The sequence below is a fragment of the Solanum stenotomum genome, chromosome 1, assembly GCF_019186545.1.
Source record: "Solanum stenotomum isolate F172 chromosome 1, ASM1918654v1, whole genome shotgun sequence".
Lineage (NCBI taxonomy): Eukaryota > Viridiplantae > Streptophyta > Magnoliopsida > Solanales > Solanaceae > Solanum > Solanum stenotomum.
In genome coordinates this window covers 12,317,831-12,336,001 of record NC_064282.1, presented here as the reverse complement: position 1 = coordinate 12,336,001, position 18,171 = coordinate 12,317,831, and the positions used below count along the sequence as shown (strand labels likewise).

Here is an 18,171-nt window from a genome sequence, read left to right as displayed (position 1 = left end):
CCTTTTTAAAAAAACAATAGGTAAATTGAGCGCTCGCTGAATTCAAACTAGCAACATTAATCTTGAAAATAGGTCCTCAGACCAGTAAACCAACAAGTTATTTTGGTCATGTGTTCCTTTAGCTAATATTTAATATATTTTTAAGAATTATACAAATGATATATCAAAATTAGTCGGATGACCATGAGTTTCGGTGACCTAAAATTTTACACCTAAATTCACCCCTGAATACAACAAAGAACGTGCATTGAGCTCATAACGATTAAAGTTATATTTTGTAAATAAAGTAGGTTGGGAAATCATCTCTCCACTTTTGTAAAGTAATGATTAAATTTGTGTAGATTCTATCTTTCCCGACTTTATTTTAGAAATTTTATTGGGTATATTATTGTTGAATTTCTTACTAATCCAATTTCTCTATTTAGTTCAATTTAAATTCTATACTTTATAGGATTTGTATACATGGTTACCTCTTTCATTAATGGTATAATCCTATTACGTAAATGGTAAATACATCACAGAGAAACAAAGTCTCCTTAGTCCTCGTCAACAATAACATAGAAATAAGTCTCCTCATCGACATAAGTTATTATTACTTGATATTTATTTAGAAACCAGTAGTTGATAATTGACTTACATGTTTATAGTGGCGGTTTCTAATCATTAGTTTATTTCTATTGAGTTGTAGTAATTCCTTTAATTCAACTGATTTATAATATATAATCAATAATTTCAAAGTTAAACACCATATCTTTGTTAGGAATTTTGTATATTAGTTAAAAGTATAAAAAAATTATATTTTTTATAATATTATTTTATATAGTCGACTCAATTTATTTGAAATTGCTCTAATAGTTATCGATGTAATCTGTTGACAAAATATACCATTCATACTTGTCTTCTACTTTTGTAAATAGTTGTACCGCGGAAGAATGTTCCATTTTCCTTACGTTTGAGGCACACAGAGAAATTTCAGTAAAAATAGCGCGTTAATGTCATTTCCCGTAAATTCGCTCAACTCCATGCCCTTTTTTCAGTTTAGTCCCCAATATTCACCTCCCTAAGTTTTCCCTCCCCTCGTTCTCTCTCTACAATCCCTTTTTCCTTTTTACCGTCAATAGGAGAGAGAGTGTGAGGACTAACTGTAGTAGTAGAAGTTGATTTGTATATACACATATTTACTAATATAGAGAGAGGGGAAAATAAGGTATGATATAGAGAGAGAAACGATGAAACACATTTTCAAGAAGCTTCATCATTCAAATCGATCAAACGACGTTCAATCTACTTCATCGGTATCCTCGTCATATTCGCCGGCAGCGGGTGTATCATCGTCGTCTTCGACGTCATCTACTACCGATCATCGGAATTCCAGTTCGGTTCTTCAATCACCGTCGAGTCCTCCCACGATTTCAAATGCGTCAACGGCGACCACTACTGTTTCGGTGAGTGCGGGTGGTGGAGGAGGGAATATTTCGACGATCAATCGGCAGCAGGACTATTATACTTCGGAGGAAGAGTATCAGGTGCAACTTGCCCTAGCGTTGAGTGTGTCATCCTCGCAATCTCAAGCTCTGTCTGATGTTAATTCAAGCAACGGTCAGATATTAGGGAGAGGGCGAAGCCCTGTTGACTTGGCACGTGATAGGGAGGATGCCGCTGCGGACTTGCTATCGAGGCAGTATTGGGTAAATCTTGAAAAAATTCTTGAATTGTTGTTGAATTTGCTTCCAATAATTTCACATTGCTAATTAAGCTGATGGTCTTATTGAACTTGCTACCTGTGATTAGTTCAAGTTCAAGTGAGAATATCTCCTTATATCTGTTTTTATGTCCTTTTGTAGTGTCACGGTAGTGTAGCACTTTGAGTTGTAAACTTTGCAAACAATGTAACTTGTAGAAAGATTAGATTCAGTAACTGAAGTGAAGAAGGGTTAGCCTTTTTTTTAAAAAAAAGTTATTAATATATTGATAAACAACAACAAATACCCGTGAAATTCTACAAGTGGGGTTGTGGGACAGGGTAGAGTGTACATAGACTCGTAGAGGCACAAAGGTTATTTCTGATAAACCCTCGCTCAAGGTTTAGAAAACTTAAGAAAAAGAAATACATGATTCAGATGGATGGTCATGGAAAAAGAAATCCATGTTAATAATATTCTATTTCTTTTTTCTGATCTACTTTGAAATGTTTTTCCTTGAGCTAGGGTCTAATGGAAACCCTCTCTACCTCTGCATACACTCTACCCTCTCCAGACCCACTTGTGGGATTACAATTGAGTATGTTGTTGTTGGATGGATGGTCATGGAAGACCAAGATACGGATTTGTAGTTTAGTTTGGGTGTTTCAAGCAAAAATGTTCAACTTGGGGTGCTGTTCTATCCAAAGCTCAAGCACTGCAGCACCTTACCAACTATAATATCAATTACATTTATTTGTTGTATTTCTGTATTTCTCAAATAGAGGTCTGACAAGGGAACTGTTTGGTGAGGATGTTAAGGTATTACATGTTTTGTCTTTTTTTCTTTTGATAGGGATGCAGAGATTTTGCAAAGTTGCAGGCACATTTTCTTTATTTAGATTCTCATGTTTCTTAGCTGATTTGAGTTTAAACTTTCCTGATAATGGATATTTAAGGTTCAGGTGATAAGACTATGACTACCTAACATCACCGACATGCTATTTTTTATTTGAAAGGCACATGTATCTTTAGGGTTCGAGGGGATTTGTCTTGTTATCTGTCGTTTGATTAACCTTGAAGATTTGAATAGGTTCCTTTCCTCACAATACTTTATCGATTGTGTTATTCCCTTTTGGTCTCCCCTGTAAAAGCTTAATAATTTCTATACATAGCTAATTTCTGGAATATGTTTTCTATTGAAGATGATTGTCAGTGTGGTTCTCATAATTTGGTTTCCAATCTTTTGTCTCACTTATTTTACCCTCTTATCAGGATTATGGTGTGATGGATTATGAGGAGAAAGTTGTTGATGGTTTCTATGATGTATATACTCTCTTTACAGATCCAGCAAGTCGTGGGAAAATGCCATCTCTTTCTGAACTTGAAACAAATCCTGGGACTTCTAACTTTGAAGGTGTGATAATTAATCAGAGAATTGACCCCTCCTTGGAAGAGTTGATGCAGATTGCACACTGTTTTACATTGGACTGCCCTGCCAGTGAGATTAGTCTGTTAGTACTAAGGCTTTCTGAACTTGTAACTGGGCATTTAGGTGGGCCAGTAAAGGATGCAAATATCATATTGGCCAAATGGATGGAAAGAAGCACCGAGTTGAGGACATCACTTCACACCAGTGTGCTACCAATCGGATCCCTAAAAATTGGGCTTTCACGTCACCGTGCACTGCTTTTTAAGGTGATTATCATAATAAAATGTTGTGCCTGTTTCTTTCATTGGGACAGAGGGATTGAATAACTTGCAATCCATAATAACAAGCATTGGATAGAGGCAATGTTATTTGGCTTTCCGTTGATTAGATATACTTTAATTGATGTTTGAACAGTGCTTGCTTACACTTGGAAATAGGTGTCGAGGATCTTTTGCGTAAAATATTACAATTTCTTCAACAGTTTAGGACTTTTGAATCATGACAATAAACCATTTACTTAACTGTTACCATGATGGGATTCTAACAAGGAAAACCTTTCATGTAGAAAGCTATAGTTACAATTTAAAATGATTCTTCTGCCTAAATCTGTTTGATTTATCTCATAGGTAATATAGATAATAAGGCTATGCTCTTTATGTTAAGTCTTGGGATATTTCATCTATTACTTTAAAGTTTTGGATTAGATGCTTGTGCTCTTTCACAACTTTCCATACATTTAGCAGAAAACTTAGGAGGTACTGCCTCTTATCTTCAAGAATCTTTAAATGTTGTAATCTACCTGGAGCTGGGCCAATTTAATCTGCGTCATTAATTTACAAAGCTTTTGTTACCTTGCACCATTACAATTCAACTCAAACCATGCAGTCTTCTTCTGTACTTGTGACCTCATTCAACTGGCTTTTGACTTCTTAAACTTTGTAAAGGTATTCTTTGAGAGGGTTGAGTTTAATTCTTTTATTTTAATCAGATATATAAGTATGATTTAGTGGGAACTTTTGTATTGAAGTTTGGCAATGTTATGCTCTTGTGGCATTTAAGTGACTAGTCTCTTGTCTAATCAGATTTGTATCATCTTCATTGCTGTTGTTTTTACTTGAGGCAGGTACTAGCTGACCATGTTGGAATACCCTGTAGACTTGTTAAAGGGAGTCACTACACTGGTGTCGAAGATGATGCTGTCAACATTGTGAAGTTACCAAATGATAGGTGAATTATGAAGTTCAATAGCTTTTCTCAAATCTAACTATAGTCATCTATGAAATTTCATGAAACACGTGATCTTTCTTCATTTATAACTTCAAACTGTATCTCTTATTTGTTGCGGCAAATGCATTATTGTGCAGATGTGCATGTATTGCAACATTTGTATTTATTGATTTTTGTTGTGTAGCTCTCTACATTTCAGTCTCTAAATCAATTCTTTGCCTTCAGCGAGTTTTTGGTTGATCTCATGGGAGCACCAGGCACACTCATACCAGCTGATGTTCTGAGTGCAAAGGATGCTTCTTTTAACAGTCCGAAATTGAACAAGATTCCAAGCTTGCCGTCCAATAGTGATTCTGGAGTTTCCTACCCGAGACGGAACTTGTTATCTGGTCAAAATTCTGGGTTAGGAGATGATTTCTCCAGTAGATCTAAGCCCGAGAAGATAGAATCAGTTCATTCAATCTCCGATGCAGGTGGTAGCTCCACTGCTGATTCTTCAGGAATCAACAAAAGACCATCTTCTAATCAGGTTGATTGGACTTTGCCATTAGCAATTGGAACTTCTTTGTACAAAGGGGGCCGTGGACCCAATGCAGCTGGTGATGGCTTGAGGTTGAATGTAAATGTCGTTCCTTATGATCAGAATAACCCTGAGGATCCAAAAAATCTTTTCGCTGATCTTAATCCGTTTCAAATAAAAGGCTCTGGCAACACATTACTGCAGAAAAATCCTGCTAGAAACAAAGTCAGTGAATTGCAACAGCCAATAAATACTTTGGTCCCCGGACGGCCTCCTGCCCCTATGATGTGGAAAAATCGATATGCACCCAATGAGGTGCCCTGGAAAAACGAATCTGATTCTGAGGGACTTCCAAAGAAGAACGGTGGATCTAGTGGGTATAATATATCATCAATCGCATCTACCAGCTCAAATATACTGCAGAAGTCTTCCACTGATACCTCCAGGTTACATGGAAATTCACAGCCTGCCTATAGAGGAAATGATGAGGTTGCTTCCACCAGGGATAACAGTTCCAGATTATCAGCTGAGCTTGAGTTTAGAAGGTTGTCTGTTCAGAACAGTCAAAACAATAATAGAGAAACAAGTCAATGGGAGGGGCACAGTTTGCAGAGTGATGAGTTAAATAGGACACAAGCATATGGAGAAGATATTATTGTGGAAAGTGATCACACAAGAAATTTGCAAGCTCAGTCAATAGGAACAAATATTAAATTGAAGGAGCCAGAAAATCCAACTTCTTCAGGAAATCTAGGTCCAAGTCAGGTTGATCCTGTATTTGATGATGTTGGTGACTGTGAAATTCCATGGGAAGATCTTGTCATTGGCGAGAGGATTGGTCTTGGTAAGCCTTTGTTTGTCCTGACTGAAATATCTTGCGATGACAATGTTGGATATTGTGCAAATGCATTCAAACCTCATATTTATTTATATTTGTACAACAACTACATCTCAGGCCGAAGTTTCATTAAGATTTATACTTCCGTGGGTGTGGGTGGGGCCAGGCAAAATATTTGGTTATCTCCAATCATTTCCATCCATTGGATGGGGAAATGAATAATAAATGTGAAATTTCTAAAATTTTCTACCTAGTGCTTGTCATGAGGAGTGAATAGTGTGGATGTCTGTTAATGTAGGTTTAATATTTTGTTGGAGATTACTCAGTTGCTTGGTTCATAAAGGTGAAAATAAATAGGGACTCAATTTACTCTCATCTCCATCTACATGAATGCAATCAAAGATTTGCCCACTTTATCATTTTGCTTTTATGTTTAAATTATATACACTAACAGTGTAATGATTTTAAACACTATCAGTGACTTTTAACTTGTGGTGGGAGGTTAGTTACTAACTTTATCAGATCACCAGTTGATGCTTATCAAGAGGTTTACCTGTAATTACCTAATAAGATACATGATTGTGTAAATATCTTTTACAGTGTCAGTACATAAAAAAATTCTTTGCTTATACATCTAGATTTTCTATTGGGATATCTCTGGAAGCAATCATAATACTGATATTCTAATCTTATTTATTAATTTTTGAATATGCTGTAAGATATCCACAAAAAATGGATGGTAATATTTGGAATCTTTATAGGTAATATTATGGGTTTACTCTCAGAATGTTTTCTTCACTCTGAATTTCTGGTTCCATTTTCAGGTTCCTATGGAGAGGTTTACCATGCAGATTGGAATGGCACTGTAAGTGATTTTATTTCAAATATTCCCAGGAGCGTTTTGTTTCATATTCCTATTAATTAATTGTTACTAGCCATGTAATTAGAATCAGATAAGTGGCTTAACGTTCTGAGTTGTCAGTGTGTTCTTTGCTATATATCCTCTGTAGGTGTTACATTTCATCAAATTCCAATATTCTAACGTATGCTTTGTGTATCATCAAATATTTTGTTGTCATTAAGGGTTTGTTTGGAAAGCCACCAGGTAATTGGAATTGGTGTAATTACTAGGGTAGTAATTACCAGCCTAGTAATTACACAGTCTAGTAATTACACCGACCTGTTTGGTTGCCAATTACACTTTAATTACACATGTCCTGTTTGGATGCCACAGTGTAATTACACATGTTCTGTTTGGATGCACAATTGCAATCATAAAATTATAATAAATTTTAAAAATAAAAATTAATCATTTAAAATTTATACTAGACAAATAAGTAATTTTATAAATGACATTAAATTAAATATTTAAGATATATATTCTTTTTTGAAAAAATATTAATTAATAAACATATTTACTGTAACTAATATTATGAAAAAATAATTGATTTATATTTTTTCAAATTAATATATTTCAATTGAATTGATCGTAACAACTAAAAGTATGAAGTTTCTACGAACATTGTGAAATGCATGTTTGATAAAAAGAATAGTAATATATAAATAAAATATCATAAATTATTAAATGTTTGACAAAAATATAATCTATCAAGTCTAATTAAAAAATGACGTGCAATGTAAATTCAATATTACTAAAACAAATGAAACTGAAAATATAACATAAGTAATAAATTCAAAACAAAAAATTTAACATAATACTCTTATAACAAATTTCAACATAGCAATAAATATGATTTATTTTTATTTCTTCATAATAAAGAAAGCGTAAGTCTATAACCTTACTTAACAATAAATTCTATTTTAATTTAAAAATTAGAATACTAATAAAATTATGCTAATGAGAAAATAAACATGGCATAAAGAAATAGATGGCATAAAGAAATAGATAATACGAGAAAATTACATAGAATTTGAGAACAAGAATAAAATGAAATATAATAATAAAAAATAAAAAATAGACTTTTACAAAATTTTAGAATAATAAAAATTAAAATAAAAATAAATTAAAATAATAGAAGTAAAAAAATTAAAACAAAATAAAAATAAAAATAGAGATTAAAAAAAAATGAAAAAGTAATCAGGTGATAATTACACCATGTAATTACCAGCAATTTGTAGAGTGTAATTACCCCCTGCCAATTACACCAATTACCTGTTGACCAAGTAATGACCTGTCCTTCCAAACAGGACAAGACAATGTAATTACACCAATTACACCAAATCCAATTACCAGGATGTCCTTCCAAACAGGCCCTAAGTGAAAGCTTTGGTATTGATGTAATTGGTTGAGTTTATTAAATATTGAGTGTGTTTGCTTGTGAATCTGTCTATAACAGGAGGTTGCTGTAAAGAAGTTCCTCGATCAGGATTTCTCAGGTGCAGCGTTGGCTGAGTTTAAGAGAGAGGTTAGGATTCTGCACTGTTATGCTTACTGTTTGATGCCTGCATTGAAGTTAAATAATCTAAAGAGTATTGGAAACATGTTCTGGTTTCCAGTACTCTTCTAATTTTTTAGAAGAGGTTATGCCTGCATAGTCCCAAGAAGCTGGTCCTGTCATTTTCTGGTTCTGTATAATCACTTCTAGAAATGTACTGTCATTCACATTTATGATAGATCCGAAAACCTGTTTGACGACAGGGAAGATTTAGTAGCTGTTGATTTTTGCATTTATGGGTGTCTGCTGGCATAACCTCTTTTTAACATCATCGTGTTCTTTGTGGTGGAGTCCATTGTAGCTGTAAGAGAACTCCTTGTCTGTTTTGAAGAGTCTTGGATGGTTCGCCCACAAACTATATATGCTGACATAGTCTATCTGAAGACCGAGTTTAAGTTGTTAATTTGACTTATGGGTATTTTAGTGCCAACATGAATCTGTAACAGTTGTAATCAATTCTCCCAATCATTTTTGTTCTATCCTGTCGTTAACTCTCAAAAGTCGTGCAAGGCTCTCAAATGGTCTGACTGTTGGATGTTCCCATTATCGTTTGACTGAGATTGAATTTGACCAGGGGATGCTCTCATGACAACTAATATTCTGTTTTGCCAAAAATAGAAGACACATACGAAGAGAACATTAGGATAGTGGTTGAAAAGTTAGTTTGATAGAAAAGACATCAAATCAAAGTTTTCAGTTTGAGTAGCAAAAATAATTTGGATTCTTGAAAGTTGCGAGAAGTGTGTGAATGATATTATTAGTTAATGGTGTCGTAGTTTTTGTATAGTACCAACTTGAAAAGAGTTGTAAAAATTGGAATGAAGTACTCTTGGATATTTTCCTCCATTCTATTTATAGAAAGATTGACTTACCCTTCTATTTAGATGTGAAATTTAGTGTCACTGAACATTTTTGTTGTCTTTACTACCTAAAAATGATATGTATAAATATTTCCCATCACGAGCATGACTTGTGTATCTTCCATTCTTGTTTCAGTTTTCGTTTTTGTTTTTGAAAAGATAACATTTGTATTATATCACAGTAATATCAGGTTCAAATCCAACAGTGACATAAACATTAGGTGATTTTTTCTCATTTGTCCTAGCATGGGTGGATAAAGTTCCCTGTACCTGTTGCTGGTGGGAGGTCACAGGTATCTCGTGGGATTAGTTGAAGTGCACAAAAATTGGTTTGGACACCACAATTATAAAAAAATTATCACAGTATTCCGTCCTGCAGTAAAAAAATCCTGCCGGTATCCATAATTACAAGTGGATTACTGAGAAGATCTTCTAATCCTATGTCAAAAGCTTACAAGGATCCTAACATATCCATAATTGAATCTGGATCTTCCATGTTGTGAGAAATATATGGGAAAAATATTATTGAATTGTGTTGTTGTGTCTACATTATTACATTGAGACCCTATTTATAGACCCTAGAATACAATCCTTTACCAAGTAGGATACTATTTAGTATTCCTATTTCTATTTCTATTCCTATTCCTATTCTAATAGGATTGTATAAACCTATTCCTATTCTTATAGGATTGTATAAACCTATTCCTATTCTAATAGGATTGTATAAACCTATTTATATTCTAACACATGTATTACCAAAAATAAAACAACACCAAACAATTCATTTTCAGCTTCTGAATAGAATTGTGGTTGTCCTCAAAACATCTGTGATTCCCTTCTCTCCACACTGTCCACGAGATACAAGCAGGAATAATTTTCCATCTCTCCTTCTGGCTGGAGAGGCTGCTGTAACTATCCCAGACTTCCAAAGCATGCACAATTCTCCCTGGCATCACACATGACATTCCTTTCATGCTAATAAATAACCTCTATAGCTGAGTTGTGATCTTACAATGCAGGAAAAGATGATTAACTTTCAGCTATAGTTTGTCAGTTTCATTTTTGTAGGATACTTGTTTGACGAGAATAGTAGGTTTGATCTTCTACACTAGCTGCTAATCAGTTTCGGATATATCATCTTGTGTACTTTGAAGAGATATTCGTCATACGTAATGTTTGTCGCATTTCTTTTGTTTGCTGCTTAAACTTTCTTCTTGTTGAAATGCATCATTAATTAACATAATTGGTTCTTCATGGCAGGTGCGTATCATGCGTCGGCTACGACATCCAAATGTTGTTCGTTTTATGGGTGCTATCACTCGGCCTCCCCACCTTTCTATTATCACTGAATTCCTACCACGGTATGTTTGTATTTTAACTAACAGCCCTTTTTTCTTCCTTATTTTCCATCATTAGTAAGATTTTGGTTATTGTGGACTTTTTCCTTCGACATACTTGTTCTGAAAAGATATGGGGTAGGTGCAAGCACTCGATGCAAATTATTCACTAGACATTTAAGTGGTAAAAGTTGAATATATGTGTACCACTTACTTGTATCTTACTCATAATGGTTTGGCAATCCATGTAAAATTAGTGTCCACTGGTACAAATTACAAAGAGAGCATGATTCTTTTATATTGTACATAAATCGTTGTAATAGTTTCCCTAAATGTAGCACTGTGGAAGTTCTTCATTCAGTCCTAATAAGTGTTTGTAAAAAAAGAAGAAGCAAAAACTGTTAAATGTTTTGAGATTTTAATGATTCAAACCTTACAAACAATGGCATCTCTCATATCCACTCAGCTAACATAAATATTCGTCTAGGTGTCTTTATTAGCGATTGTGGATAACGAATCAATGAAAAGAAGGTTTACCATTTGGATTAATATTTATTTATTATAAACCTTTGGTTATCTCACCCTATAACTGTTTCCATGTTATATGGTTTTTGAGAGCTCTCCAAGAACTGTCTTCTAATATGATGGGAATACTACTAAGATGAATGCAAAATTCTTTCCTTATTGTGTTTGATTTGTGGTACTACAAAGTGCCAATTGTTGTTAGTCTCTTTCAGCCATAGTTAGTTATTAAACAGTATCTAATTAAGGCAAGCAATTAGTGATTTTGAAAAAAAAATCTTGTGAAATATGAATTACTCATCCAAAATATCATGCTTTTCAGAGGTAGCTTATATCGGATAATTCATCGTCCTCATTTTCAAATTGATGAAAGGCGGAGAATCAAAATGGCCCTTGATGTGGTATGGCTCAACATCTTTACATGATCAATATTGCTGGATCTTGGGAAGAATTGATCAGCATTTTTTTTGCTTATGTTGTTGATCTTTGAGGTTCTCTTGTGCAGGCAAAAGGCATGGATTGCTTACATACAAGCAACCCTACAATTGTTCACCGTGATCTGAAGTCACCTAATCTTTTGGTTGATAAGAACTGGAATGTTAAGGTAATTCGCTTTTTTTTTATCTTCTTGTTACCTTGCATGAACTCATGTTATTTTTGAGCAAGCAAAAGTTATTAGTTTTTCCCTTCGTGTCTTGTTGAGTGCAAGGTGTGATGTATGGATTAGCTCACATCGTGAGTTTGAACCTTGTTGTGGACATAGTTGGGTATTTAAGTGGAGAGAAGTGGGAAGGATGGACCTAATTTTCCACCGGGCTTCGAACTGCTCCTCAACAGGCCCTGACGGATTTCTCGGTTACTAAAAAGTTGATCTTATTTATCTTATCAAAAAAAAATAAAATAAAATTTGATCTTATTTTTGGTTTGTTGAGTTGGTTGTAAACCCTTAATGCTTCAGTGAAATGCTCACCAACTGCACGAATCTTTGAGCAAACCTTTGTAGCCTTTTCTTCAATTCAAGAGTTTAGGACAGCAAAATGAAAAGAAAGTAATGCAATTGTGTGATTATGTTCATTTTGAAGGGGGTGTATATTTGGTTGTGGTTTTTTCTATTAGTAACTCTGGATCTCTGTTGAACCATTCCTTAATTTGTCGGATGTCTTCGGAGGGACTATTAGTAACTCTTGAATCTTGGAATGCAGGTAGGTGATTTTGGCTTGTCTCGCTTGAAGCACAACACATTTTTGTCTTCCAAATCAACAGCTGGAACGGTGAGAACAATATAACTGTTTTCTATTGGTTACATGTGTTACCCTTACGGTGAAGTTTGGATAATAATTATTTTCTTTCTTCACTTGCTTTTGTTATTGTCTAACCTAGTCTTTTCATTCCATAGCCTGAGTGGATGGCACCAGAAGTTCTCCGCAATGAACCTTCGAATGAGAAGTGAGTTAACATATTCTTTACTAATTCCATGTTTTCGCTCATAGTCTGTGTAGAGATGTTCTTGTAGTTCTAATTTTTCCTTTACAAATTTGACCTTTTTGTTTTTCTGTCAACCTCCATGTTAGGCATGCATGCCATTGTTCATCATGTTTATATTACTTGTTACCTTTTGTTAAGAAAATTGATGTTGGGTCCAATGCAAACCCCAAAAGCTAGCTCATTAGTGAAGATTGCCTAAGGCATATAATGAGACATAACGTGGGAAATCTAACACTTCCTCGCATACCCAGAGCGGACATCTTGAGCGTGAACAACATAACATAGGAGTCCTTAAGGAAATAGACCTTAGGTCTTACTCAAGCCCCAAAAGCTAGTTTATGGATGAGGATTGCACAAGATAAAATAAGATAATCCCATTCACTTGATCAATGTGGGACAATTTAACAACCTGGCCTTGGATAATAACCAAAAATGGGGTTCATAATCCACATCAGCTATAACATTTACATTTCTACTTGGCTAAAGTTGAGTTTTGAGATAGTCGTTATGCCCATGGAACTGGACTGCTGCACCATCTCTGCTAGTATGAGAAAGGATTTGTTTCATCTGCTGCCTTGGGATTCAAATGCCAGCCTTACACTTTCCTTATATTTTCCAAAAATGGAACGCATCATCCAGGATACAATTCTTGGTTACGTAGTTCCAAACTTATAAAATAGTGAATATAACCTGGAGGAATTGTAGTGGTGTAATCTGTTGGTGAACTCTTTTGACACTCTGTATCCTAATTTTGAACTAAGCATGGTTTCCTGAATGAACATTTCCTTTGTGGTATTCTTGGTCACTAGGATGAAATGAGCTCATAGATGGCTAAGTTTGGAACATGTGTTTATTTTGCAGCAGATTTTGTACTTGCTGAGTTCTCCATGCTATGTGTTCCTCAGCTAAAATTTTTGGTCACTTGACAGGTGTGACATCTACAGTTTTGGTGTCATTCTATGGGAACTTGCTACCTTAAGATTACCTTGGAGTGGAATGAACCCTATGCAAGTGGTGGGAGCTGTTGGCTTCCAGAATAAACGCCTTGAAATTCCTAAGGAACTTGATCCTATAGTAGCAAGAATAATATGGGAATGTTGGCAAACGTAAGAGTGACATGCACCTGTAATATCCTTTGAGTTTCTTTTTCTTTTTCAAGATGCAGAATGCTAATTACGTCGTACATGTATTTTTTCCAGTGATCCAAACTTGCGTCCATCATTTGCGCAGCTAACTGTGGCTTTAACACCATTGCAACGGCTTGTCATTCCTGCCTATGGGGATCAGCTGAACTCCCACTTGCCTCAGGAAATCTCAGTAAATTCTACCCCCTAAATTTTCTCGTCTCCCTCAAGTGCTAATGTAGGCTGAAGGCTGATCACTTGGGAAAAGGAAGGTTTAGGTGTTTGGTTTCTGGTTTCGTTCCTATGCAAAAACGGAAGGACAGAGATTATCTCTTGGCAAATGGGGTAAATGGTGCTTTTAGCTCAGAGATGCTTTATGAAGTAAAAGTGAAAGCTACCGTAGTGGTGCTCCTTCTTGTATAGTGGTTGTGTATAAGTTGATCCCAAAGAAAGTGGTGGTCTTTCTGAGTTGTATAGTCTTAATGACCATAAATTCGTTGGTTGAAACCCCCTTCGAAATAACGGGGTGGTGCCGCACATAATCCCTGTATAGTCTATACAACAGAGGCTAAGTTGTCACTTATAGTGAATATATGATTGACTTTAAACTGTACAATGTCTCATGTATCATGCCAAATCTACCTCTCTTTAGTTTGTACAACTTTGAATATCTCAATCGTTTATATCATACTACAATACTCTACATTGATGGCTAATTTTCAATTACATGGGTTAAATTTTGCAACTTCTTCAGTGCTGGAAATTCATGGGCCACCATGGTTTGGACATACATGAAAAAATTTCAACACATATCTTTGACTATTGGGTCGCACCGTACGCGTGGGATATAATATAACTTTATCGTTGGTAACTTCTAGCTAGTGTATCCTCCATATGGGTCACTTCCACCTTGGCCCGAAAAACTTTCATCCCTAATCTTATCCTTTCTAGCATGTCTCACACATCAATCTCATCCACATGTCTATACTACAATCAGGCAAAACAAATGAAATGCACCAGTGAGAAAACTGCAATCAGGCAAGCAACGAAAAGGGGCAAAGGGAAATCTCAGAATTATTTTTCCACGAATTATTCATTAGGAGCACAAGTTCACTTGATTTGGAACAAGTCACCAAAAATTTCTATTCCTAAAACCTTGTAATCATCAGCCAATCGCATTAGAAATTGCTAGTTCAGATCGAAAATCATAGGCTGCGTAATTTAAATACAGATCCAAAGCTGCACATCTAAACTTCAAAAGTAGTAACAGAGCCTGAAATTTTATTAATGTAACTAACTTCAAAAGTAGTAACAAGTACATTTTACACAATTATAGTAAAACATAAATTGAAAGACTCAAAAGTAGTAACAAGTACATTTTACCATTAACTTTGTTTCTTTTTAAACTAACAATACAATACAACGGGTATCCAAACAAGTTGTAAATGTCATGAAGGTATAGAATCAGTGGAAAGAAAACTAAAAAGTACAACATCCTTAATTTCACCTTTAAAGTAAAAATACTTTCTAAACAAACCCTCTTTTATAAACCCAGCCTTCTCTAACACTCTATGTGATGCTTTATTCTCAGCATCAGTTAATGCCTGCAGTCTTACTATTTCAGGAAACTCCTCCAAAATTAAAGGAATTGACATCTTTACAGCCTTCGGTGTAATCCCCTGTCCCCAATACTCAACTGCCAAAGCATATCCTACTTCGGCCCGACACCTGTCATCACCAGATCCGGGCCGGGCCACCACGATTCCGACTGAACGATCGTCAATGCATATGGATCGACGCCAAGGAATGGAGGATTTGTCGATGAAGGTGAGGGTTTCATCTTTGGAAATCAATGTACTGAAATGGATGGAGCGGGTTACGCGATCATCAGACGCCCATGAGAGTAGATCATCAACGTCCGTTGATCTGTATGGACGGAGAGTGATTCTTGATGAATCCATTTAGCTACGCTAATGTAAGATCAGTAGCTGTTGTTACTTGTTATCTAAAAGATCTATGCATACAGTAATATATAAGAAAAAAAATAGACAATTATTGAGTTTGGCCCAATCAAAATATAGTTGCTTTTAATTTATTTCTTACTTTTTTAAAAAAGTACTTATTATGCACGTAGCATTTTTAAAAATGATTATAGTTTGAGCTTAATTAGAAATTTATAGCTATAATTTATTTAATTACGATTTATAGCTACATATTAAAAAAAAGAAGAGAAGTGAGTGGGAATATAGGAGAAAGGAGATAAGTTATACTCCCTCTGTTCCTAATACTTGTCCACTTTTGAATTGACTCACCTATTAAGAAATCAATTAATGACATAGTGAGTTTACCATTTTACCCTTATTAATTATGAAGTGGATGAAAAGTTCTGCATTTTTCAAAAGTAATTAGTCATTTAATTGAGGGTATAATAGGTAAAAAAAAATTGTCCTTTCTTGATTTGTCAAAATGGACAAGTAATTAGGGATAACTATAAAAGGAAAAGTGGACAAGTAATTAGGGATAGGAGGAGTATTTATGAATACAATTATATCATGGGTCGTTTGGTTGGAAACAAGTTATCCTGAGATAACTTATCCCATCACTATGGTATAAATGGTGGGATAAGATATCCCAAACATGACAACCAAATAAGACATCAAAATTTAATCCCAAAACTATTTTTTTTATCTCATAACTATTTATTCTTATCCCTCACATTAAACGATCCTTTAAGGTACCACTAACACAATTGTATCAATGAGTATAAAAATATCAAATATATGAGTGGATAAATTTGTATGAGTGAACACGATTGTATCAAATGTATATGTTCTTAGTATATTCACTCTATATCAATAAGCACAATTATATCAAGTGTATATGAAATGGAGAAGTTTTGAGCTACACAATTCCTATTAGTGAATAACTATGTGGAATTATGTTTAAGTTTTTTGGTCATAATTTGAGAAAAGACATAAAGTCACCACTGAAGTTGTTTCGTATTTACATAAAAATACCTTAACTTTGGAAGTGTCCTATCATCCACAAAACTTTTTAATATCTTTGTAAATTGGCCATTTTGACCCATTTCCTTGTCTGGGTTGTTACCACGCACATGAGGCGTGTGATGCAGTGTTTTTACTGTCATTAACCAGTTTAAAAGTGCCACGTGTCGCTTTATTTCTTTATTATTAATTATTTAATTAATTTACATCATCTTCCCCAAATTTAAACTCAAAAGAGCCATTGGTAGCCCTAAATTCACAATTTCATCTTTTTCCAAAGCAAGATCAACGTTGGTACTCTCTCTTTGACGAATTCATCATCTTCTCAAAGCGCAATAAGGTAGGAGTTCATTTTATCTTTTAATTTCCATCGATTTCAACACTCTTTACACTATAATAATCCCTAAAATCATAATAATCGAAAAAAAAAAAATCTTTATCATATAATGTAGAGCCCTAACATGTTAGACCTTCAATTCCTTTGTTCCTCCAAGAATCTTCACCAAAAAACATCAACAACGAGATTATCAACACTAAGAGAAAACGAGAAGACTTTTCTATATTTTGTGATTTTAGGGAAAGTTGAGAAATAACAAAAGAAAAGAGAAGACTTTTCTTGAAAAGAATAGGGTCGGGTCGAATGAATATTACAGGAGTGTGCTTCACGCGTGACAACACAAACGAGGAAATGGGTCAAAATGGCCCATTTACAAAGATATTAAAAAGTTTTGTGGGGTGATAGGACACTTCTAAATTTAAGGAGTCTTTATGCAAATACAGGACAACTTTAGTGGTGACTTTATGTCTTTTCTCTGATTTCAAACTTACAATGTGTATAGTAAAGGGGAAACTACATAAATAGGTCATAAAATTTAAAATAATTACAATTTTATATCCAAATCTAAAGTAATTTTTGAAATACTCATTCTCTTATGAATAATTACAGCCCATATCCCCACGTTAAGGTTGATAATTTTTGCTCAACTGGCACTAAATCAATATCCTATACTGTATTGATATCATTAAAACTGATAATTTTTGCTTAACTAATACTAAATCAGTACCATATATTGTATTGGTACCATTAAGACTGATAATTTCATTTAACTTTATACTAAATCAGTATATATATATATATTGTATTGATATAATTAAGATTTCTTGTTCAGAAATTACCCATTAATCAATGATACTATAAGAATATATGTACAAGGGGAATTATACATATACAAATGTGACTAATATACAAACTCGAAGTTAACCCACGTAATTAATGTATTAAGGTAATTATATCAAATAATAGCTATGACAAGTAATTAAGTAATATAAATTTGCTGCGTAATTTTCCCAAAATACATAACACATATTTGCAATTTTTCGTATATTCATTTCTCACGGATAGTCTTTCACGCAGGCCCAATATGACAGAGAGATTTATGTTTAGTGGGCCTCACCCATTTCGATGTTAGGGCTTCAGCCAGGGGCAATTTGGTCCTTCCGAGCATTCGCAGCTACACATTCTGCTAAGTATTGCTTAATAGGGTGCTTCTCACAGTTAATCAGATTTGTTCAGCTCGTTGTATCTTTTCCAATGTATGTATCTCCTTTATCTTTTCGCTTTACTGATTTTTTGTTGTGATTCTTCGTTTAATATTGCCTCTTACTCGAATTTATTTGTTTTCCGTG

General features: G+C 34.5%; 2 protein-coding genes across 2 annotated transcripts; one reads left to right on the top strand and one right to left on the bottom strand.

The window, feature by feature from the left end:
- The first annotated feature begins 1,126 nt into the window (after nt 1–1,126).
- LOC125853346 (serine/threonine-protein kinase EDR1) lies at nt 1,127–14,075 on the top strand. Its single transcript, XM_049533014.1, has 13 exons — nt 1,127–1,688; nt 2,955–3,377; nt 4,235–4,338; nt 4,564–5,702; nt 6,521–6,561; nt 8,054–8,122; nt 10,273–10,373; nt 11,194–11,272; nt 11,377–11,475; nt 12,074–12,142; nt 12,268–12,317; nt 13,286–13,462; nt 13,556–14,075. Exons 1-13 carry the CDS (start codon nt 1,230–1,232, stop codon nt 13,689–13,691), a joined length of 2,946 nt encoding a protein of 981 aa, XP_049388971.1. The 5' UTR covers nt 1,127–1,229; the 3' UTR covers nt 13,692–14,075.
- An 819-nt stretch (nt 14,076–14,894) lies between these two features.
- LOC125853378 (uncharacterized) lies at nt 14,895–15,509 on the bottom strand. The gene has a single exon (XM_049533061.1). The coding sequence runs from the start codon at nt 15,439–15,441 to the stop codon at nt 14,929–14,931; it is 513 nt and encodes a 170-aa protein (XP_049389018.1). The 5' UTR covers nt 15,442–15,509; the 3' UTR covers nt 14,895–14,928.
- Between the last annotated feature and the right edge of the window lie 2,662 nt (nt 15,510–18,171).

Bases quoted from the DNA above. Each gene is read 5' to 3' on its own strand.
- LOC125853346 (XM_049533014.1), top strand. From the start codon at position 1,230: ATGAAACACATTTTCAAGAAGCTTCATCATTCAAATCGATCAAACGAC. The intron at 1,689-2,954 runs GTAAATCTTGAA...CCCTCTTATCAG, and splicing joins TGCTATCGAGGCAGTATTGG to GATTATGGTGTGATGGATTA. The intron at 8,123-10,272 runs GTTAGGATTCTG...TCTTCATGGCAG, and splicing joins TGGCTGAGTTTAAGAGAGAG to GTGCGTATCATGCGTCGGCT.
- LOC125853378 (XM_049533061.1), bottom strand. From the start codon at position 15,441: ATGGATTCATCAAGAATCACTCTCCGTCCATACAGATCAACGGACGTT.